At 33.0% G+C, this 24,999-nt stretch overlaps 1 protein-coding gene across 1 annotated transcript in view; it reads left to right on the top strand.

Moving 5' to 3' along the window:
• The window catches only part of GPHN (gephyrin), a 515,857-nt gene that overhangs the window by 103,320 nt on the left and 387,538 nt on the right, over window positions 1–24,999 (top strand). Inside the window, exon 2 of the mRNA XM_081829751.1 lies at window positions 13,008–13,086. Within this exon, the coding sequence (XP_081685877.1) occupies window positions 13,008–13,086 (79 nt within the window). The remainder of the gene's footprint in view (window positions 1–13,007; window positions 13,087–24,999) is intronic.

Here is a 24,999-nt window from a genome sequence, read left to right as displayed (position 1 = left end):
CCATCAGAAAGGATGAATACCCAACTTTTACATCAACAGGGATTGGACTGGAGGAGATTATGCTAAGTGAAATATCAAGCAGAGAAAGTCAATTATCATATGGTTTCACTTATTTGTGGAACATAAGGAATAACATGGAGGACATTAGGAGAAGGAAGGGAAAAATGAAGGGGGGAATTGGAGGGGGAGATGAACCATGAGAGAGTATGGACTCCGAGAAACAAACTGAGGGTTTTAGAAGGGACGGGGTTGGGAGGGGGATAGGTTAGCCCGGTGATGGGTATAATGGAGGGCAGGTACTGCATGGAGCACTGGGTGCTATATGAAAACAATGAATCATGGAACACTACATCAAAAACTAATGATGTACTGTATGGTGACTAACATAGCATAATAAAATTAAATTAAAAATAAATAAAACTTGAACTCAATCACAAGAGAAAATGTGGAAGGAACACAAATACATGGAGGTTAAAGAACATCCTACTAAAGAATGAATGGGTCAGCCAGGAAATTAAAGAAGAATTGAAAGAATTAATGGAAACAAATGAAAATGTAAACGTAACTGTTCAAAACCTTTGTGATGCAGCAGAGGTGGTCCTAAGAGGGAAATATATAGCAATACAAGTTTTTTCTCAAGAAACAAGAATAGTCTCAAATACACAACTTACCTTACACCTAAAGGAGCTAGAGAAAGAACAGGAAATAAAGCCTAAATCCAGCAGAAGAGAATAAAGATTAGAGTAAAAAAACCAATTAAATAAAAACCAATAGAGCAGTAGAACAGATCAACGAAACCAGGAGCTGTTTCTCAGAAAGATCGATAAACCTCTGGCCAGACTTGTCAAAAAGAAAAGAGAAACGACCCCCACAAATAAAATCATGAATGAAAGAGGAGATATCACAACCAACACTGAAGAAATACAAACAATTATAAGAACGTATTATAAGCAAATAATTGCCAACAAATTAGGCAATCTAAAAGAAATGGATGCATTCATAGAAACATAAAATACAGAAACTGAAACAGGAAGAAATAAAAAACCTGAACAGACCCATAACCAGCGAGGAAATTGAAGCAGCAGTAATCAAAAATCTCCCAACAAACAAGCATCCAGGAGTAGATGGGCTCCCAACCGAATTCTACTGACCATTTAAAGAAGAATTAATACCTATTTTTCTGAAGCTGTTTTAAAAAATCAAAATGGAAGGAAAAATTCTAAACACATTGTATATGAGGACAGCATTACCTTGATCCCAAAACCAGACGAAGACCCCACCAAAATGGAGAATTACAGACCAAAGTTGGATCAACATCTGCAAATCAATTGGTGTGATACATCACATTAATAAAAGAAAGGACAAGAACCATATGATCTTTTCAGTAGATGCAGAAAAATCACTTACCAAAATAAAGCATCCTTTCTTGATTAAAACTGTCCACAGTGTAGGGATAGAGGGAACGTACCTCAAAATCATAAAAGTCATATATGAAAAGGGCATGGCAAATATCATTGTCAACCAGGGAAAACTGAGAGCTTTTCCTTTAATGTCAGGAACATGACAGGGATGTGCACTCTCACCACTGTTGTTCAATATAGTACTAGAAATTCTAACCTCAGCAGTCAGAGAAATAAAAGGCATTCAAATGGGTAAGGAAGTCAAATCATTGTATTTTTATACCATGCAATAGTATACTACAATGAGAGTGAACAACATAAAATTAAATTGAAAAACATAGGTTAATCTCATAAGCATAATGTTCAGCAAAAAACACCAGATATAAAAAGAATTCCTATGGTATGATTTTTGTAACGTTCAGACACAGGCAAAACTAATGTATAGTTTTAGAAGTCAGATAATAATTCTTACTATTGTTCGTGGAGTTGTGAATGGAAGAAAGCATTAAGGGAGTTTTCCTTTTTTTTTTTTTTTAAAGATTTTATTTATTTGAGAGAGAGAATGAGATAGAGAGCATGAGAGGGGGAGGGTCAGAGGGAGAAGCAGACTCCCTGCTGAGCAGGGAGCCCGATGCGGGACTCGATCCTGGGACTCCAGGATCATGACCTGAGCCGAAGGCAGTCGCTTAAACAACTGAGCCACCCAGGCGCCCCCGGAGTTTTCCTTTTTATAAAAGTAAAGATATACACACTACTTCCAAACCCTATGTTTACATTAGAGGAAGTAGTCTTTTGACTTTTTTCCTTCTTTTCCTATGTATATAATAAACGTGGTTTATTTCCTCTTTCATTTTTATCATTTAATGGTACTAATTACTTATACTTTTATATGAGCCTTGTACCTGTGCCAAGCAAGGACATAAGTATATACATGCACAGTCAATGATAACCAGCTGAGTTTTATTCATAAGCAATGGCCTAATTCTACTGGATTTTAAATTGGTTCTTTTAATTAATCAGTTTTTTTACTTCCTGTATATTTATTAGAGTTTATCTTTAAAGTTGCCTGTTACTTTGTTGAAATTTGGATTTCTGTATTTAATCACTTAGATTTGTGTTTAGTTCTGTAAAATTCCCAGTAAACCTTGGGTTAAATTTCTGAGTTTGGGAAGAAGTAATTATAAGTGCATATTAAGTTTCTTAAGAAAATAAATTTGTATAATGCGGGTACCATCCTTCTTAAATTTGTCTATCTAAATTACAGTGTAATTCAGTGATGTGGTATATTTTTTAGATATTCATGATGCTTTCTAAGACTAATTTTGTTCTCTGCCTACATTGATATCTTTTTTGATTGCTTTGATAATTAGATAAACCTTTAACTGTGCCACCAACCATCAAAAATATTTCACTTTTGGTTTCATCATAGTAATAGAAATAATAGCTGCATCCATTTATATTGTGTCAGACAATATTCTAATTACTTTAGGGGTATTGACTTATTTAATGCAACAGTTCTGAGAGAAGTGCTATTATTAGCTTCATTTTAAACACGAAATGTTCAAGGAAAGGAGAGGTTAACTACCTTGCTGAAGATACACATTAAATGGATGCACTAACATCAAATCCACTTTATCTAACCTCAGAGTCTGTTCTTAACCACACTATGTGAGTAAAAGACAGATAAGGAGATGATAAAAATTGAAATTCACTAAATAAAGAACTCTGAGGTTTTTACAAGTTTTTCAAATTTTTGAAAAGGCTAGTGATTATTCTAAAATAAGTGATTAATTCTTAAATGAATATTTTTATGATCGCATATTTAAAATACTAATTTAACAGTTTCAGTAAGGCATGTGAATGTTTTCTTATTTCATGTTTGAAAGTCTTTCTCTGTTTATCTTTGTTGAAAGATAAGAAGGAAGTAATTCATGATCTGTCTTCTATATCTCTGTGTAGTATTCTATCTGTACGTGATGAAGTTGATATGGAATTCTTAACTTGTTCTTTGGAAATTCCTGAATATTTAGAGGCTTCATAAAAATATCCTGAAAGCAAGCAATGAATGAAGAAAATGGTACTTAAAATCCTATGAAGAAATGAGAAATAGAAAAGACAGCTGAAATGAATGATAAGAATGATATTAATCTAAAAGATATTTGTCTGGTTCCATTTTCCTGGGTTTTTAAATTGGCTTATAATAAATCCTAATAACATCTCAGTCTCTTTCCAGGTTGGTACTTCTTTTTTATTTTTATTTAAATATAGTTAACATACAGTGTTATATTAGTTTCAGGTGTATAATATAATGATTCAGCAATTCCATACATCAACCAGTGCTCATCATAGATGCACTCTTAATCCCCATCATCTGTTTCACCCATCCCCCATCCACCTCCCCTCTGGTAACCATCAGCTTATTTTCTGTAACAGTCTGTTTCTTGATTTGTCTCTCTCTTTTTGCCTTTGCTCATTTGTTTTGTTCCTTAAACATATAAATGAAATAATATATTTGTCTTTCTCTGACTCCATCCATTTTGTTGCAAATGGCAAGATTTCAATTTTTCATTGATGAATTATATTCCTGTGTGTGTGTGTGTACGTGTGTGTATATGTGTGTGTGTCTTTGTATCCCATATCTACTTTATCCATTCATCTATTGATGGACACTTGGGTTGCTTCCATAATTTGGGTATTGTAAATAATGCTGCTATAAACATAGGGGTGCAGGTATAACCTTGAATTAGTGTTTTTGTATTTTTGGGGTAAATACCTAGTAGCGTGATTACTGGATCATAGGGTAGTTTTATTTTCAACTTTTTGAGGAACCCCCATACTGATTTCGACAGTGGTGTACCAGTTTGCATTCTCACCAACAGTGCAAAAGGGTTCCTTTTTTTTTTTTCCCCACATCCTCAACACTTGTTGTTTCTTTTGTTTTTGATTTTAGCCATTGTGTCAGGAATGAGGTGACATCTCATTGTAATTTTGATTTGCATTTCCCTGATGATGAGTGATGTTGACCATCTTTTCATGTGTCTGTTGGCCAACTGGATGTCTTCTTTGAAGAAATATCTGTCATATCTTCTGCTCATTTTGAAATTGCATTATTTCTATTGTGGGTGTTGAGTTTGATAAGTTCTTTCTGTATTTTGGATACTAACCCTTATTAGATGTCTCATTTGAAAATATTCTCTCCCATTCAGTAGGTTGAATTTTAATTTTGTTGATTATTTCCTTCTCTGTGCAGGAGCTTTTTATTTTGATGTATTCCCAATAGTTTATTATTGCTTTTATTTCCCATGCCTCAGGAATATCTAGGAAAATGTTCCTATGGCCAGTGTTAGAAACCTTACTCCCTGTGCTTTCTTCTAGGATTTTTATGGTTTCAGGTCTTACATTTAGGTCTTTAATCCATTTTGAGTTTTGTGTATGGTGGAAGAAAAGAGTCCACTTTCTTCCTTTTACATGTACCTGACCAGTTTTCCCACATCGTTTAATGAAGAGACTGTTTTGTCCATTGGATATTCTTTCCTGCTTTGTCGATGTTTTCTCAATAATTTGAGTTTTGAAATGGGCTTTGGCCAGAGAAATGAGGGAATAGAGAAAAGCATAAGTCAGCACCTTCTATGCAAAGTCATGGGCATATGTTACACAAATGCACATTCCAGGAATTATAACATCTACTTGCATGGTAATTCTTAAAGCAGGGATCACTAAACTTTTTCTATAAAAGGCCAGATAGTAAATATTCTAGGTTTTGCAGGCCAAGAGGCAAAATTGAGGATATTATGTATATACTGCTATAATAAAAAAGACAACAGATTTCCACAATTTTTAAATTTATGACATCCATATATAAAAATAATAACTGAGTGCAATATTATCATACATATTTACCAATTTGAATAGAGGAATGGGGGGTAATTAGAGTTTATAGGTACTATTTCCTGTCATTAATATCTATTGCAAATGTTCATCTGTTCATGTTGATTTGCATGAGTATTTTATCTTTGCAAATGTCTCTTCACACAGGTAGTTATTGGTAATACTGAATGAATTCATGAATGTATGATTTTAATTGAGCATATTAATTATTTAGAATGTGTTTTTAGAATTCTGTTAGGATTGTTTTTTCTTTTTAGCATGCTATTACATTGCAGAATAATCACTTCCAATTAAAGATAAGGTGGAAGCTTCTCAGTTGCAGAGTTAAATGGATTTTGAAATACAAAATTTTCTTTGCACTTGCATCAGATTCAAAAAATGATTTTAAAACTGTAGGTTGAACTCAGAACATATATCTGTTGTAAATGTATTGGGAAAGGAGATTTTGCTTCTTGTTTTAATTTTTTCAGAATGGGTATGTTTTACTTTTTGACTCATACGAAGTTCGTAAAATAGCTTGAAATTACTTAAAATTACTTAAAATTAAAGCAACGTTGATCATAGTGAAATGATTTTGTGAAAATAATACATTTTGCAAAAATGCATTGTTTTGGCTTGTAATTTGGGTTGAATATGTTAAGAAAATTATCAAATCTCAAACACTACTGTTTACCTTCATTTGTTGTTCATTTACCTCATTCAGTTTGCTCAGTAATAGTTTCTTTTAGTAGGTAGAAATTGTAGGAATTAGGCGTGGAGGAAAATATAAAGTAGTATCTGAGGATAGATAATTGGTTATCCTAAAATGTGTTTTAAAATAAATCTGGTTAGGGATGCCTGGGTGGCCCAGTCAGTTAAGCATGTGCCTTTGGCTCAGGTCATGATCCCAGGGTCCTGGGATCGAGTCCCACATTGGGCTTCTTGCTCACGTGGGGAGCCTGCTTCTCCCTCTGCCTGCTGCTCTCTCTTTCTGACAAATAAATAAAGCCTTTAAAAAAATAAAATAAAGTGAATCTGCTTAAAATGGGGACCAAAATTTGGTGTAAAATATGGACCAGAATCCTAATATTCATATAGAATTGCAAGGAATGGTGAGTAGCCAAAAATACCTTGAAAGAGAAAAAGTTGGAGGACTCACAGTTCCCCATTTAATAACCTGCTACAAAGCTACAGTAATCAAAACAGTGTGATAGTCGCATAAGAGCAAACATATATCTATTCTATATATGGAATAGAATTGAGTCTAGAAATAAGCCCATATGTGTATAGGTAATTGATTTTTCAGAAGAGTGCCAAGATCATTCAGTGGGGAAAAAACTGCCTCTTCAACAAATGGTGCTGTAACAACTTAATAAACACATGTAAAAGAATGAAGTCAGCCTTTTAACCTCACATGGTAATGTCTGTATTAGCTCAAAATGAATAAAAGACCTAAGGAGTTAAAACTATAAAATTCATACCAGAATCCGTAGGGGAAATTTCTCATGACCTTGGATTTGGTAATGGTTTCTTAGATGTGACACCAAAAGAAAGAATAGACAAATTAAAATTTATCAAAATTAAAAACTTTTGTACATTGAAGGATGCTATCAAGAGGACACAATAACAACTCACAGAATGGGATAAAATATGTGCAAATCATATGTCTGATAAGGTCTAGTATCCAGAATATGTAAATATGTCTTACAACTCAACAACAGGAACGTCAACAACCCAGTTAAAAAGTGTGCAAAGGAATTGAATAGAAATTTCTCCAAAGAAGATATACAAATGGCCAACAGCATATGGAAAGATGCTCAACACCATTTGTCATTAGGAAAATGTAATCAAAACCACAATGAGATGATACTTCACACCCCACTGTTACGACTAAGTTAAAAAAACAACGACTGTGGATGTTGGGAAATGGAGCCTTCTTACATTGCTGGTGATATGTTAAATCGTGTAACTGCTTTGGAAAACAATTTTTTAGTTCCTCAAAAAATCTAAACATGGAATTTCCATATGATCCAGCAATTCTGTTTCTTCGTATATGCCCCAAGGAATTGAAAACAGGTACTCAAACAAATACTTGTACACACATGCTCGTTCAGCACTATTCACAATAGTCAAAAGGTGGAAACAGCCCAAATGGCCAACAAAGGATGAATGGATAGACAAAAGTCAGACCTATGTACAATGGAATATTATTCAGCCATACAAGGAATGAAGTACTGATATATGCTACAACATGGATGAATCTTGAAAATATTATGCTAAGTGAAAGAATTCAGACACAAAAAATTACATTTTTGCATTTGTATGAAATATCCAGAATAAGTAATCCACAGAGATAGAAAGCAGATTGGTGGTTGCCAGGGCTTAGGGGAAGGGAGGAATGGTGACTTGCTGCTTAATGGGTAGCAGGTTTTCTCTTGGAATGATGAAAATGTCTTGGAAATAAAGGTAGTGATCTCACAACATTGTGAATGTACTAAATGTTACTGAACTGTACACTTTAAAATGGTTAATTTCGATAAATATAAAACATTTAAAAAAATAATAAGATGCTGAATTTTGTGTTATGTGAATTTTATCTAAATAACAAAAAAGAAAATATAGAGATTTATGTTGAAAAGTGTGACTAAGAATTATGGAATCAGTGTAATTTTTCTTATGTTAGCTATTAATTAAATTATATATGTTTAGAATAAAACAACATGCTCAATTTTTGGGGTGATATTTTAAAATCATGGCATATTGACATTTTTCCGTTAAACATTTAACTTTCACACCGATCATAGATGGGGACACTTTTAAGAAAAATATATAATGTTTCTAACAACTAGGTCTTAAATTTTTGATACTCAAATATGTATTTTTTGAAACATACATCAGTATTTTTATCTTTTTCTGTGATTGTAAACTATTACTTTATTTGGTCTAACTTTGAATAAATTAATTGGAATCTCTAGATTGTATAAAGTTACATTTCATTTTAATTATCAATTGTTTTCACAGGACCATTTCTTTGGGATTTTATTTCACTGGGTATTTTGAAACTACTGAATAAATGAGTTTCAATTGGATCTGTTTTTACTGTTATCCTGGCAATTTTCAAATGGTGCCTTATTTTCGTGTTCATAAACATGGATAATACAATAAGTTAAATACTGAATTCCTACCATAGTATATTTTAAACATGAATTTTTGAGGATAGCAATTCTTTTGTTACAGGAAAATCCTTCCTGACCCGAACAAGATAGAATATAAATGTCATCCTAAAATAAAGAGATGGCTAGGTCTTTCATAGTATAGTTGCTAATAATCAGGTTGAATAATCCATAATAGTAGGACTTAGAATATACAGTATAAAGATTTTATCAAAGATCATATTGATTATACATAATGCTTGTAAGTGGGAAAATGAACATAAAGTGCTTAGCACATAATGAATGTCAGCTATTACTTTGATTGTATACCAGAGAAAAAGATGAATATATACCAAAAAAAGGTGTTTATGATTAGCTAAGAACCCTGTTATGGATCCATTTTACAAATATTTCTAAGTATATACTGCGTTTGCTGACTTTTGCTGACCGTAGGCAAAATGTGATTCTCATCTATAAAATAATGAGTGGAATTAATACTGTTTTGAGGTCTGTGTATGTATGTGTGTTTCAGCTTCTATAAAAATTTTTTTAGGGGCACCTGGGTGACTTAGTGGGTTAAGCGTCTGCCTTTGGCTAGGGTCATTATCCCAGGGTGCTGGGATCGAGCCCCATGTCAGGCTTCCTTCAGCGGAGAGCCTGCTTCTCCCTCTCCCTCGCCCTCTGCCTGCCACCCTGCCTATCTGTGCTCTCTCTCTATGTCTCTGTCAAAGAAATAAATAAAATCTGTAAAAAAAATTTTTTAGTAAAATTTTTGCAAATATAATTTTAAAGCAACTTAATACCTAAGCAAATAAAAACAGAGCTCTTTAGATGAAAGGGGAAAAGGAATGTCATTACTCTGAGACACCTTCATAGAATCCATGAAAAATGAAGCACAGTTAACTAACCACTTAACTAGAAGATCCATAATGTTTCATTCCACTTTAAAAACTGTAATTCTTTAATACTGCTTTGAGTTGGAATTTACTGTCTCGTAATGAATTTTAATTGTTTAACTTTTATGTGTTTTGAAGTTATGGAAATGTAAGAGAATTCAGAATATATGAGTGATTGTTGAGAACTATGGTCCATATAGTATAGTGATTAAGAGTACAACCTCTCGAGTTATAGCATCTAGATTTTCCCAGTATTGCTATTTATTAGCTATATGATCCATAGCAAGATGCTTAATCTTCCCATGCTTTAGAATCTTCATTTGTAAAATGGTAACACAGATAGGCTTATCATTGGATGATAAAGAAGATTAAGTGAGATAATAAATATGAAATGCTTAATATATAATGAATTTCAATTATTATCTTGATTATAGATCCAAACAATGAACATTTAAGGAAAAAATGCATATGATTGGATAGGAACTCTGGTAAAGAGTTCAGTTTACTAATATTTCTAATTTTTCTCTGTGTCCTTCAAGTTAATTATTATATCAGTATAAAACAGGCTGAAGTAAAGTTTATAATTTTCATGTTAATACCATAAAAAGTTTGACTATTTCTATTGTAATTTTTCGCATTTTATCTGATTTTTGTGATGACGTGTTGATGACTTTTTATTAGTCAGTGCAGTGAAGAGCATAGTAGTTCCTGTAGTCATTATATACTGGGGGGGTAAAAAACAGTAAAATATGGTGACCCAAACTGATTCATTTTAATGTTTTTACATACAAAAATTATTATATTCACTTGCTTCTTAAAAAGTGCCATATTCTTATTTATAATTCAATAAGAGAATTTATTGTGTTGGTGGAAAAAAAGCTTTAACTATAATATATATTGTTAGGCAGCTAAAATTTTAGAATTTCTGTTGTGTCTTTTTGATTTCTTGCTTTGTTTTAACTTAAACTTTGGATGGAACATGAATTTTAGAAAAGTGCCTTCTTTAGCAAAACTCATTTCACAGCTGACTAGCAAGCCTTTAAAGGAGCAAAGGTTTATTCCATTTTAATTAAGCCTGCAAAACTTTCAGGCTCCTGAGGTTTATAACTAAGCTCTCATATTTGCCAAATTGGGCAAGAAACTTGAGAACAAATTTTATGATATATTATAGCTTCAATTTTAGTTCAGCAGGAAACCAACTTTCCTTAAAGTGTGCCAACATTTTTTTTTTTTCCTTTTGACCCTACTCAGGAAGTGGTGTAAATGAGCATTTATATTAAAATTATGAAAAGCAGGAAATTTGTCTTAAATCAACAGGTTGATTTGAGTGTCTGCTAAATATGGGATGAAAATTATGTATTAATCAAAATTATTACACTCATTGCAAAAAAATTAAAAGTGGGAAATATCTTTTGGGAATTAATAAGAAAGAATCCAAACTTTTTTCAATTTCAGATGTTTTTGTAGCATCATTGTTTATATGTATTTTCATTTATTTCAGAGAGACATTCAGATTTATAATTTTGAGGGACTCTATAAAGAAAGGGAATATAAAATCCAAATAAAATATTAGGTAATGGATCTTTGAAAGGAATAAGGTGAATGTCATAGTCTTCTTGCTCCATATGTAGGTTAGAAATGACTCTTTAAGATACATAGAATAAAATTGTTGAATTAAAATAGAAAATAATCCATCATTTAATATTTATGCTAATAAATACAAAAATACTATATAAGTAAAGTTTTATTTTGCCTTTAATTTTGGATGGATATTTTATCAAGGTCTAGACTTTTAGATTTCCAGTTTTCCCTCAGCATATTAATCAAAGCTTTCCATTGTCTTCTGGATTCCATAGTTTATGTTAAATACTCAGCTATAAGTTTTACTGTTTTTCCTTTGAAGATGAGGTGTCCTTTTTCTCTTCCTGGTTATTTTTAAGATTTTCTTATCTTTTATTTTCAACAGTTTGGCTGCTCATGTCATTTTATTTTACTTTTTCCAGTGTGGGTTGGTTGAGTCAGTGAATTAGTATATTGAATCAGTTTTGGAATAATCTCAGCTGTTTGAAAATACTGCTTTTGCCCCATTCTCTCTCTCCTCAACTACAGTTATATTGAGCTGTTTGATTCCCATGTTTCTTTTGCTCTGTTCTTTTCACGTATGTGTTTTTCCTGTTTCCTTCAGTTTGGATATTTTTTGCTGATCACTTCAAGTTCACAAGTCCTGTTTTTCTGTGTTGAGTCAGCTATAAAACTCATCCACTGATTTCCTAATTTCAGATACTGTGTTTCTCAATTCTAAAATTACTGTTTAATTCTTTTTTATAGATTTTAATTCTTTGCTGAAATTTTCCTTCTTTCATCCACTGTGAACATTTTTCTGTATCTTCAACTTAAATAAATTTTTTTGAAAGTTTAAGTTTTCTTAAAGTCCTTGTCCTCTGATTCTGTATCATCTGTGGGTCAGTATCTATCTACCTATCTAGCTATCTATCTAGCTATCTATCTATCTATCTAGCTAGCTAGCTATCTGTGTATGTGTGTGTACATAATATACATATATATAAAATATATAATTTTTTCTCTTGATTATTGGTCACATTTTGGGTCCTTTTGCATACTTTGTAATTTTTGTTATATACCAATATTGTTTATTATAGGATCAAAGAAATTGATATAAATGTTATTAAGTGTTAAGTGCCAATCACTTTAACTCAGCTTCAAACTGAGCTGGGTAGAGTGAAAACTTCAGATATACTTAGTCTACCTCTGGTCTTAAATGTCTTTATGGGTAAAACTTGTGTTGCAGATATTCTGATGTGACTTTGTTCTTATGTGTTGTGGAATTGTGAGAAGTTTTACTATATCTCTTGAGTTCTGCCCCCTTTTACTAACCCCTCCTGCCCCCCTTGCTTTTGGTTGAGAGCAAATGTTTTTCTTAGGGGAGATCTGCTGAAATTCTACACTGAAAGTGGTAGGCTCCACTTACTGTAGTGTGACTTTGACTCCTAATGACCATAGCACTATAGAAAACATTATTTGCCCTCTGGCCCATTTTTTCCTCCTCATTCCAAATCCTCTTGTGCTGTCCAACCCTCAGCAAATCTTCCAGCAGAAAATGGTTTTCATAGGATTTCTTAGGGTTCCATAGGATTTCATTCTGTCATGCCAGCCTGTGAACCATCAAGAACTATGCTGGTTTTTCTTTTCTCTGGTAGTGTCCCTCTTTCTGGCTCTTAGCTCGTAAGTGGCAAATTCTTCTGGAAATGAAAACAATAGGAGGCTTAGCTTTTCTCCTAGTTTATTCTTATTAGCTCACATTGCTGTCTTATATCTTTAAAAATATGATTTGAGGGGACAGCTAATCTTTTTTTTTCTAGTTGTTGAAGCAGTGACTTGCCACTATGTGCTGGTAACATAGTCTTATAAAAGTAAGAACAAAATTTAAACCCATGTGTTTAGTCTTTTATATGTTGGATTTATATAAAGTTTGTATGTTTAGATTATTGGCTTGTTATTGAATATTAATATTTGTTGCTAAATCTATTAGGCCCAGAAATTGATTACCGTTGATCTTTGAAAAAATCCTATCCATAGAGCCAGCCAATTAAAAATTCCATTTTGTCAGTAGTAATTGAAATAAAATGTAAGCAAAAATTAATTTTCTTTTTCTCTCTCCCTTTCCTGTTTAGTGAGTGATAGTTGCTTCAGGAATCTTGCAGAAGATCGCAGTGGGATAAATCTCAAAGATCTCGTACAAGATCCTTCTTTGTGAGTATTTGGTTTTCAGTACTAAGCATAATTTAAAATTTTATAGTTAGTGTGACTTTATCAAAAGAGTTGTAAATGAGAACTAATTTAATGTTGAGTAAGTTTTTCTTTTCTAACAATTTGTGTTGCATATAGTGAAGGACATCCAACAGTTTCAATAGAAGTGAAGGTATAGAATAGTTTCTTTTTAGAAATATAAGAGATATTAGAAGAAGAGATAGCATTGTGATTAATGATCAACTTTCAAAGAGTCTTTACTAATGGTTGATGATATCTTGCCAGTGTGGCAGTAGATACTGGGTAGGGAAGATGATGAGTAATTCATTTGCTGGGAAAGGTGCAATTAAATTTGCTCGCATCAATTTTAAACTTTTTTTTTGGATAATTTGTAATACTTATAAGTACAATTATAAATATAAAGTATTTATAATATACTTGAATATTTAGAATATATTTAATATTTTACGTTAGAAAGCCATTGAAGGAAAAATTTTTGAAGAGTTTTATAGGTTTCAATTTTTAATGTTCTTACTAATGTCACTTTCTATTTTCATTTTATGAATTAATTTTTTACAATTTTATATTTACTGTAAATTATGCATCCTATCTTCTATATGAACATACCTCCTGGTAGGATCACCTTTATTAAAAAAAAAAAAAAATCAAGACTAGTTAAGCCTTATGCAGCAGAGAAAAGAAAATGGAGTGCTGGCAGGTGCTTTCTTTAATGATGTATGTAATGCGTTCAGTAAAACAGAACAGGAAATCAGTCTTTCTTTTTTTTAAATTTTTTTTTTTTAAGATTTTATTTATTTGCGAGAGAGAGAATGAGAGACAGAGAGCATGAGAGGGAGGAGGGTCAGAGGGAGAAGCAGACTCCCCGCTGAGCAGGGAGCCTGATGTGGGACTCGATCCCGGGACTCCAGGATCATGACCTGAGCCGAAGGCAGTCGCTTAACCAACTGAGCCACCCAGGCGCCCAGAGATCAGTCTTTCATATCATATATAATGTACACTCCCACAAGTTTTACTAGTAATTGAGTGTTTTGTGAGGAATAAAGCACAAGCATGTGTCAAATCTGGAGGATATTGATTCTTTAATGATTTCCCAGTCATTTGAAAAATATATAGTCACAAGATACAGAATCTTGAAAATGACTGAATCTTAAAGTTTATAATGTAATGAATTTAGAAATGAGCTTCTAAACTCAATTCTCAATTTTTTTTTATTAATCTGTTTCTCTTTTTCTCACTCAAAAGGAATGTCAGTATTCTTTCTCCATGATCTTTATGCTACTGAAAATTGACAGTTGTCCTTTCAGTCCTATAAATATTTAATCAAGAATATAACTATTCTTTATTTTGATGTAAATATTCCCAGTAAATTAATGTCAAATAACATTTATTTGCATGAAGAATTCTGTTTTCCTTATAGATATAGGAGGAAACTTTATAATTGTTTTTGAAAGATTTCATCCATCTGAATGAATAACAAATTATTCCATTGTATTATTTGAAGGTATATTTTTGATCACAATAGTATTATTTATCTGTATTGCGTAGTCTTTGTGGAAAGAATGTGCTCATCTAGACATTAATGATATAAAAGCTATGGAGAATTATACTTAAATAATTGATGATAACAATGAGTTATAGTGTTTTCAGAGAATTTGGTACTTCTTCCAAGAATGTAGAATAATCATCGTGCAACCTTGTACTAAATTTTAAATTTAATCTTAGTATTCTAAGAGAAATTTATCTGAGATCACTACAGCATGGGTTGGAGAAAATAATTCTCTCTCTGTTTTGAAATAGCAGATATCTTACCTTAGCATCATTCTTTTAACTTGGCATTAGTTTCTTGACATTAGTCTTGAATGTAAGAATTTAGTGAGAATTCATTTTGCCTTTGCCACTTGGAAAGAACTTTTTTTTTATTAATAGTCAAAATGTACTATTAATGACTTTAATTCATATTTTAGCAATATATTTCTTCCTTAGCAAAATTCTTAAAGGAAGGAAATGCCTAGTGTAGAAATTAATGTATTTTTTTCAGTTGTTATGATGGGAAATATTTTATTCTGAGTTATTATTCTATAACAATATTCACTTAGTACATACCTCATGGGTACAGATTTTTTTCTTAAAGACACTTACCTCTCTTCTGTCCCAAACTCCTGACAAAAATCTTTACTATTTGTTCATTGATTCATGTATACTACATGGTTCTATATGGCGTTGAATTGTTTATGTTGCAACATTGAGTTGAAAATATGTCAGAAATAATGTCTTTACAGTAAAAAAATCTCCTGCTTAAAAAAATCACTGGCATTTGGTAAATACTCCAGATTCCTGAGCTGCTAATGCTGAAAGGAATTGATGTGTAAAGAAAAACTAAGTATTACAATCACTAAGGCTATTCAAAAGGAAGAGGATAAAGAGGGAAGGAAAAAAGAAGTGAAGAGAACCCAGGCTATCTGGTCAATATTGACACTTGGAGCAGTTTATAGTATGTCATAGTTGGATAAATGAGCATGTATGGAATTTCTGTGGGCAAAGTAGAAAAATAAAACCAAATCAAATGTGGTATGTGTGTCTGTATGAGTGTGTGTCTATAAATGAATGAATGAAGTTTTAAGGGTTTATTGCCTCAGAGGAGAATGAAAAAGCAGAACAAAAAGTGATACTTTTAAATCTGTGTCGAGCTAATGGAGTAATGTGATAGGCCTTCTGTCATTTATCTAGTCTGTGTAAACTATACTCGCCAAGATTTTGCTTCCATTGTATGGTAAAACTAATTGGGCTTGAATGAACTGAGTGATCTATGTTATAAGAACATGATGGACGGATGCCATGAGAGAAAAAGATGAGAAAGTTGTGAATCCCTAAGAAAGACGTTCTGGCCTTACTGCTTTTGAGCTGTTTCAATAATGAGAGCAGAATGTGACTTGTGGGAAGATTGAGGTAAAGGGGATACTTGAGAAGCTCTCTTCTTTGGTAGTTATTCTGGGAATAATTTTTTCTATCACAATCCTGCAGGTGTTAAGTGTAAGACCAAATAGAGGATCTTGACCTTCATTTCTTGCTGATGAATGTGTCTGAGGATTTGTTTGAATTAGTAATTTGCATGCATATTAAATTTCAAAATGAACAATTTTATCTGTTTTAAAAGCTCATCTTATGTTTATGATTTTAAGTATTTTAAGATTGATTTCCTCTGCTATATGTATAATTTGTTCTGTTGTGTTGTAAGACCTCTTGTTTTACTGTGGTTTCTCAATGGCACATTGAAAAGCATTGTCAAATTTAACTTGATGTTTCACCGTATTAGAAACACATCCAATGTGATAGATACTTTTCATACATAAAGGAAGTTATTCTTAGCATGATATAATTAATTTTTTTCTCTTTAAGTTGAGGGATGCATGATATTTAAGTTATAAAAAATCATTTATGCTGCTTCTTGTTATTTATGCTAAAGAGATGACTTATTACATGCAAATTATATACTGTATATAATGTTAAGTTATATTTAGTTGTGTTCTTTATAGAGGTAATTCTCAAAAATACTTTTAAATCCCCATTGATTGTGTGCTGAAGATGAAAGATAAAACATATTACCATATTTATACTTTAGATTTCCTGTTGCTTACTTATACACTATTTAACATAAATAATTATTTGAACTCAGAAACATTTATAGAAATTATTGAAGCTGTTTAAGAATCAAAAGAGGAAAAATAAGAATGAAAAGGGCTAACATAATTGAACACCTGTTTGTACTATTCATTGTGTTGATGCCGATGATGTGTGTGGTATAGGTGGGTATGTCTTGTTTAATTTGCAGAAGCCCTTAAAGTTTAGGACCATCCTAGATATGTGTTACGTAAGTGAGTTATAGGAAGAGTAGTTTAATTCATAGCAGAATTGGATATCTCTTGACACTAGAAATATAATTTATAATGCAGGGTACTAGTAATTTTCTTTATAGTCAAACAGGGAAAGTTTATATTCTTTGAGAATTTTGTACAGCATGACAAATATGTCAGTCTTCTTTTTTTTCCCTTTATGGTACTCAGCATTTTTTCAACTGTTTCAGTGATATATAGATTTTGAAAAGATACTACCAATTTATAACCTCTTGTGATTTGTAAAAAAGTATGATTCAATGAAATAGATCTTAATTCTGAATCCTGAATAAATTATGTTATGGATCAAGAAATACTTTTTTCTTATCAGTATTCTTGGTATTTCTTTTAATTGTCATAAAATAAAAATAACATAAAATTTACCATCTCAACCAGTTTTAAGTGTACAGTTCAGTAATGTTAAGTATATATGCACTATTATGCAATCAGTACCTAGAAATTTTTCATCTTAATGGAACTGCAATGCTATACTTGTTAAACAATAACTCCCCATCCCTCCTCCAGCCTTTGGCAACTACTATTGTACTTTCTGTTTCTATGATTTTGACTTTTGTAGAAATCTCATGTAAATAGAATCATGCAGTATTTGTCTTTTTGTGACTGGTTTATTTCACTTAGCATAATAGTCCCAAGGGAATTCTCCCATGTTGTAGCATGTGTAAGAATTTCCTTTTTAAAGCTCAATTATATTCCATTATTTCATTATATGTTCCATTAATCGATATATTTACACAATATTTTGTTTATTCATCCATCAGTGGACACAGGATTGCTTCTAACCTTTGTCTATTGTGAATAATACTGCTATGAACATGGATGTGCAAATACCTCTTTGAGACCCTGCTTTCAATTCTTTTGGTTGTATACACAGGAGCAGAATTGCTGTATCATATGGTAAATCAGCTTTAATTTTTGAAGAAATGCCATACTTTTTTTTCCATAGTGACTGCACCATTTTATATTCCCAGCAACAGTGCAAAAGGGTTCCAATTTCTTGACTTCCTCACCAACACTCATTATTTTCTGTTTGTTTGTGGTTTTTGTTGTTGTTGATATGCCATTCTAATGGGTGTGACGTGATATGTTCTTGGTATTTTTAATTGAACTTCACTTACTTCTTTACATTTTGTCTTTTTAATGACTTCAGTGCAACTCATCTAGAGAATAAAGAAAAATGTCTGTTAAGAACTTTGGCATATTGTGCAGTAAACTGTATAAAAACTGTTACTTATTTCCTTTCATTATCATTAAGGAGATTATGAATCATGTCCATAGTAATTTTGTAACAATAGCATTTTAATCAATTCATTTCCCTTATACTGTATTCTATTACTTGCCTTGTATTACTACAGTTCTTGTTATACCTCATCAGTGAAGAATTGCTTTTGTGTAAAAAAAAATTACTTTTTTAGTTAGATAATGCCACATTGGAAATGCAGCATAGTAATTAAAAAATAATAACAATGTGCTAGTTGAAATGTATTTTGATATTATAGATGATTAGTTGATTAGTGCTTAATAACAGCATTTCATAGATAAAATCAAACAGAATAGTTGTATCTGATTGTAAATTCCTTAGACATGAAAATTTTACTTACCTTAATGTACTTCTTTACAAATCTTACCATTTTTGGTGGAAACTTCTTTTCATGGTTCTGAAACATAGCCGTGTCCCCCTGAATATACTTGACTTCACGCTACAATCAGATTGAGTGATATTTTGGTCCTCTGGATCATGACATTAAATGTGAAGGAAAGACAGGATTGCCGTCTGGAAAGCAATCATATCTAAATATAGCCTGTACTTATCTGCTGGTGTTAAGACAGGTTGCTATGGTGAATTGAATTTCTTAAAAATGCCAGTCAGCAGAGGATAAACAGTGGATTTTGAAGTGGTTATTTTCCATAGAGCTATACATTCTCATACTGCATGTTCAGGTAGATTAGAATTTAGTTACTATTTTTTATGGTCTATTTATTAAATTTCAGTTTTAGAGTATCTCTGAGATGTTTAATGTTTATTAAACAAAATACAAGGATTTTTATATTGTTATTCTTTGTTTCTCTGAAGATAAATTCATTTGGTGTGAAAATGCCTTTTTTAATGGCAGCTGTTTAACAATTATTGATCCTTCATTTTGCTATGCTTACAATAGTTCTGCTGAATCTAAGACAGCTACCAAAATTATCTTTGTAATTTTATCTCTAAATGTAAGTTATTATCATTTTTAATCAGGTTCTTTTTTGGATTATATATTTATTAGTCTGTAAATTATATATTGGGACAACACAGCTTAATCTAGGCTTATAGTACAATATTATAGTACTATGTTCTATGTCAGAACTGCAAATCCAAAGACTTTGGATTTTTACTTTGTTTTTAGAAGACTTTCCCTAATTTCTATCATTCCATATATTCCTGAGAATGTATGTTTAATTTTTTTTGTGGGTTCATTCATTTTATAATTTATTAATCAAAAAGCACTACTAGATGCTTATATTAAGTTCTTCAGAATTATGTTTAACAGACATTATTCTTGTAGTCAAGTACCATATGATTGAAGATGGACAATATCTGAGTTGTCCACCTGACGCATATAGATGACCAATACAGTATTAGAATTTTTTTTTAAGATTTCATTTATTTATTCATTTATTTTTAGAGTGAGAGAGTGAGCAAGAGGAGGGGCCAGAGGGAGAGGGAGAGAGAGAATTTCAAGCAGACTCCACACTGAGCGTGGAGCCTGATGTAGGTCTCCATATCATGACCTGAGCTGAAATCAAGAGTTGGACACTTAACTGAGTGAGCCACCTAAATGCCCCCAATATTAGAATTTTTAAATGAAATAAATAATGTATCATTTTATTTAGTGGATTCTCTTATTTTCATTGTATAGAAACCTAAGTCAAACTAACTTAAAAAGCAAAATTGGACTTGATAGGCTTATGTAACTATGTACTTCTCATGGAATCAGGAAAGCTTAAAAACCAGGTCAGGTACGGAAACCCCAAAGAATAGATTTAAGGTGTTTGTGCAACTGAGTTTGTCACCCTTTGCCATCATCTCTTTTGGTCTTTCTTTAGTCTCACTTATGGCAATCAGACTTTCTCCATGAAACCAGGAAGATGGCTACTAACTTACTCCAATTTACTTTCCTCTAGCTCCATAATCTCTTTTCACTTCCAGTTCTGAAATGTAAAATCCCAAGAAAGAGTTCTGGCTCTGATAATCTGGTTAATTTGGTCATGTGACATCAACCAATCACTGTGGCAGTCTGTCTTGGTTGATCAGTCATGGAACGGATACCTGTGGCCAGAATGGTAGGATACTGTAATTAAATGAGAGAGAAGGTAGTCTCAGAAAAAAAGAGTGGTTAAACTAAGAGAGGTCTACTGTACTGATTTTCAGTTGTTAATTTAAAAAAGAATATATACATTGTCAAAAATTGTTATTTTTTAAAAATGGAACATTTTGCTTGCCTGCACAAAGTATCTCAATTAGATATTGGTAGTATATCTGTAGTAATTGTATTTATTTATTTACTTTTTTTTTATTAACATATAATGTATTATTTGTTTCAGGGATGTAGGTCTATGATTAATCAGTCTTATATAATACCCATTGCTCATTACAACACCTACCTTTGCCCATATCCATCTCTGAGTTACCCCATCCCTCCACCCCCTCCCCTCCAGCAATCCTCAGTTTGTTTCCTAAAATTTAAGAGTCTCTGGTTTCGTCTTGTTTCAATTTTTCCTCTCTTTCCCTATGATCCTCTGCCTTGTTTCTTAAATTCCACATATCACTGAAATCATATGATAATTGTCTTTCTCTGATTGACTTATTTCGCTTAGCATAATACTCTCTAGTTCCATCCATGATGTTGCAAATGGGAAGAATTCATTCTTTTTTTTTGATGGCTGCCTAATAGTCCATTGTGTATATATGTATATATATATATATATTATAGATGGACACTTGGGCTCTTTCCATTGTTTGGTGATTGTGGACATTGCTGCTATCAACATTGGGGTGCAGGTGCCCGTTCAGATCACTACATTTGTATCTTTGGGGTAAATACCCAGTAGTGCAATTGCTGGGTTGTAGGGTAACTCCGTTTTCAAATTTTTGAGCAACTTCCATACTCTTTTTCAGAGTGGCTGCACTAGCTTGCATTCCCACCAACAGTGTAAGAGGGTTCCCCTTTCTCCACATCCTCACTGACATCTGTCATTTCCCAACTTGTTAATTTTAACCATTCTGACTGGTGTGATGTGGAATCTCATTGTGGTTTTAATTTGTATTTCCCTGATGCTGTATGGTGTTGAGCACTTTTTCGTGTGTCTGTTGGTCATCTGGATGTCTTCTTTGTAGAAATGTCTGTTCATGTCTTCTGCCCATTTCTTGATTGGATTATTTGTTCTTTGGGTGTTGAGTTTTAAAAATTCTTTATAGATCTTGGATACAAGCCCTTTATCTGATAAATCATTTGCAAATATCTTCTCCCATTCTGTCGGTTGTCGGTTGGTTTTGTTGACTGTTTCTTTTGCTTTGCAAAAGCTTTTTATCTTGATGAAGTCCCAATACCTCATTTTCGCCTTTTTTTCCCTTGCCTATGGAGACATGTCTAGCCAGAAGTTGTTGTGGCTGAGGTCGAAGAGGTTGCTGCCTGTGTTCTCCTCTAGGGTTTTGATGGTTTCGTGTCACACATTTAAGTCTTTCATCCATTTGGAGTCTATTTTTGTGTGTGGTGTAAGGAAATGGTCCAGTTTCATTCTTCTGCATGTGGCTGTCCAATTTTCTAACACCATTTGTTGAAGAGAATGTCTTTTTTCCATGAGGTATTCTTTCCTGCTTTGTCAAAGATTAGTTGACCATAGAGTGGAGGGTCCATTTCTGGGTTCTCTGTTCTGTTCCTTTGATTTGTGGGTCTGTTTTTGTGCCAGTACCATACTGTCTTGATGATTATAGGTTTGTAATAGAACTTGAAGTCCGGAATTGTCATGCCACCAGTTTTGGATTTTTTTTCTTTCAACATTCCTTTGGCTACTTGGGGTCTTTTCTGGTTCCATACAAATTTTAGGATTATTTGTTCCAGTTCTGTGAAAAAACTTTATGGTATTTTGATAAGGATTGCATTGAATGTGTAGATTGCTCTAGGTAGCATAAACATTTTAACAATATTTGTTCTTCCAATCCATGCACATGGAATATTTTTCCATTTCTTTGTGTCTTCCTCAATTTCTTTCATGAGTGTTGTAGAGTTTTCTGAGTACAGATCCTTTGCCTCTTTTGTTAGATTTATTCCTAGGTATCTTATGATTTTGGGTGCAGTTGTAAATAGGATCAACTCCTTAATTTCTCTTTCTTCAGTTTCATTGTTGGTGTATAGAACTGCAACAGACAAATAGATTTAAAATCCTGCCACATTGCTGAATTCCTGGATGAGTTCTAGGAATTTTGGGGTGGAGTCTTTTGGGTTTTCCACATAGAGTATCATGTCATCTGCAACGAGTGAGAGTTTTTCTTTGCCAATTTGGATGCGTTTTATTTCTTTTTGTTGTCTGATTGCTGAGGCTAGGACTTCCAGTACTATGTTGAACAGCAGCGGTGATGGACATCCCTGCTGTATTCCTGACCTTAGCGGAAAAGCTCTCAGTTTTTCCCCATTGAGAATGATATTCGCTATGGGCTTTTCATATATGGCTCTTAGATATTGAGGTGTGTACCCTCTATTCCTACACTGTGACGAGTTTCAATCAAGAAAGGATGATGTACTTTGTCAAATGCTTTTTCTTCAACTATTGAGAGGATCATACGATTCTTGTCCTTTCTTTTATTTATGTAGTGTACCACATTGATTTGTGGATATTGAAGCAACCTTGCAGCCTAGGAATAAATCCCACTTGGTCGTGGGGAATAATCCTTTTAATGTACTATTGGATCCTTTTGGCTAGTATTTTGGTGAAAATTTTTGCATCCATGTTCATCAGGAATACTGGTGTATAATTTCTTTTGGTGGGGTCTTTGTCTGGTTTTGGGATCAAGGTAGTGCTGGCCTTATATAAAGAGTTTGGAAGTTTTCCTCCATTTCAATTTTTTGAAACACCTTCAGAAGAATAGGTATTAATTCTTCTTTAAATGTTTGGTAGAATTCCCCTGGAAAGCCATCTGGCCTTGGACTCATGCTTGTTTGGAGATTTTTGATTACTGCTTCAATTTCCTTGCTGGTTATGGGTCTGTTCAGGTTTTCTGTTTCCTCCTGGTTCAGTTTTGGTAGTTGATACATCTCTAGGAATGCATCCATTTCTTCCCGATTGCCTAAATTGTTGGCATATAGTTGCACATAATATGTTCTTATAATTGTTTGTATTTCTTCGGTGTTGGTTGTGGACTCTCCTCTTTCATTCATGATTTTATTTATTTGGGTCCTTTCTCTTTTCTTTTTGATAAGTCTGGCCAGGGATTTGTCAGTCTTACTAATTCTTTCAAAGAACCAGCTCCTAGTTTCGTTGATCTGTTCTACTGTTCTTCTGGTTTCTATTTCATTGATTTCTGCTCTAATCTTTATTATTTCTCTTCTCCTGCTGGGTCTAGGCTTTATTTGCTGTTCTTTCTCCAACTCCTTTAGGTGTAGGGTTAAGTTGTGTATTTGAGTCCTTTCTTTTTCTTTAGAAAGGCTGTAGTGCTATATACATCCCTCTTAGGACCACCTTTGCTGCATCCCAAAGATTTTGAACAGTTGTGTTTTCATTTTCATATGTTTCCATGAATTTTTTAATTCTTCTTTAGTTTCCTGGTTGACCCATTCATTCTTTAGTAGGATGCTCTTTAACCTCCACATATTTGAGATCTTTCCAACTTTCCTCTTGTGATTGAGTTCCGGTTTCAAAGCATTGTGGTTGGAAAATATGCAGGGAATGATCCCAGTATTTTGGTACCAGTTGAGACCTGATTTGTGACCTAGGATGTGATCTATTCTGGAGAATGTTCCATGGGCACTAGAGAAGAATGTGTACTCTGTTGCTTTGGGATGTAATATTCTGAATATATCTGTGAAGTCCATTTGGTCCAGTGTGTAATTCATTTATTTTTTTCATGATGAGATTTTTTTCTTCAAATTTTTATTGAAATTCCACTTAGTGCACATAACAGTGTAATATTGGTTTCAGGAGTAGAATTTAGTGATTCATCACTTCCCTACAACACCCAGGGGTTGGGGTGTTGTAATGCCCATTACATTGGGCCATTCCCCATCCATCCCATTCCCCCACCGACCTCCCTCCACTAATATGAGGAAATTGAATATACAATCCTCGTAAGGGAAAACAACTGTAAACCATGTGAACTATACCCTATGAAGGGTCAAATTTGGTCCCGCGCTAACAGCAGAAAGATTTATTTTTTTTAAAGAGATACTCGTTGGTTGGTAATTAGAAAAACATTTCCCTGTGGAAGCCCTGGTGATTTTTTATTTTTAGTTTCATTTATTTATTTATTTATTGAATTTTATTATGTTAGTCAACATACAATACATCATTGGTTTTTGATGTGGTGATTCACGATCCATTGTTTTCGTATAACACCCAGTACTCCATGCAGTATGTGCCCTCCTTAATACCCATCACCAGGCTAACCAATTCCCCCTTCCCCCTCCCCTCTAAAACCCTGTTTGTTTCTCAGAGTCCATAGTCTCTCATGGTTCATTTCTCCCTCCAGTTCCACCCCCCATTTTTCCCTTCCTTCTCCTAATGTCCTCCATGCTATTCCTTATGTTCCATAAATAAGTGAAACCATATGATAATTGACTTTCTCTGCTTGACTTATTTTACTTAGCATAATCTCCTCCAGTCCCATCCATGTTGATGTAAAAGTTGGGTATTCATCTTTCCTGATGGCTGAGTAATATTCCATTGTCTATATGGACCACATCTTCTCTATCCATTCATCTGTTGAAGGGCATCTCGGCTCTTTCCACAGTTT

The sequence above is a fragment of the Leptonychotes weddellii genome, chromosome 9 (genome assembly GCF_054177405.1).
Source record: "Leptonychotes weddellii isolate Sample4059 chromosome 9, ASM5417740v2, whole genome shotgun sequence".
Lineage (NCBI taxonomy): Eukaryota > Metazoa > Chordata > Mammalia > Carnivora > Phocidae > Leptonychotes > Leptonychotes weddellii.
The sequence above is the reverse complement of the archived record's forward strand: the minus strand, read 5'-3'. Positions and strand labels throughout refer to the sequence as shown.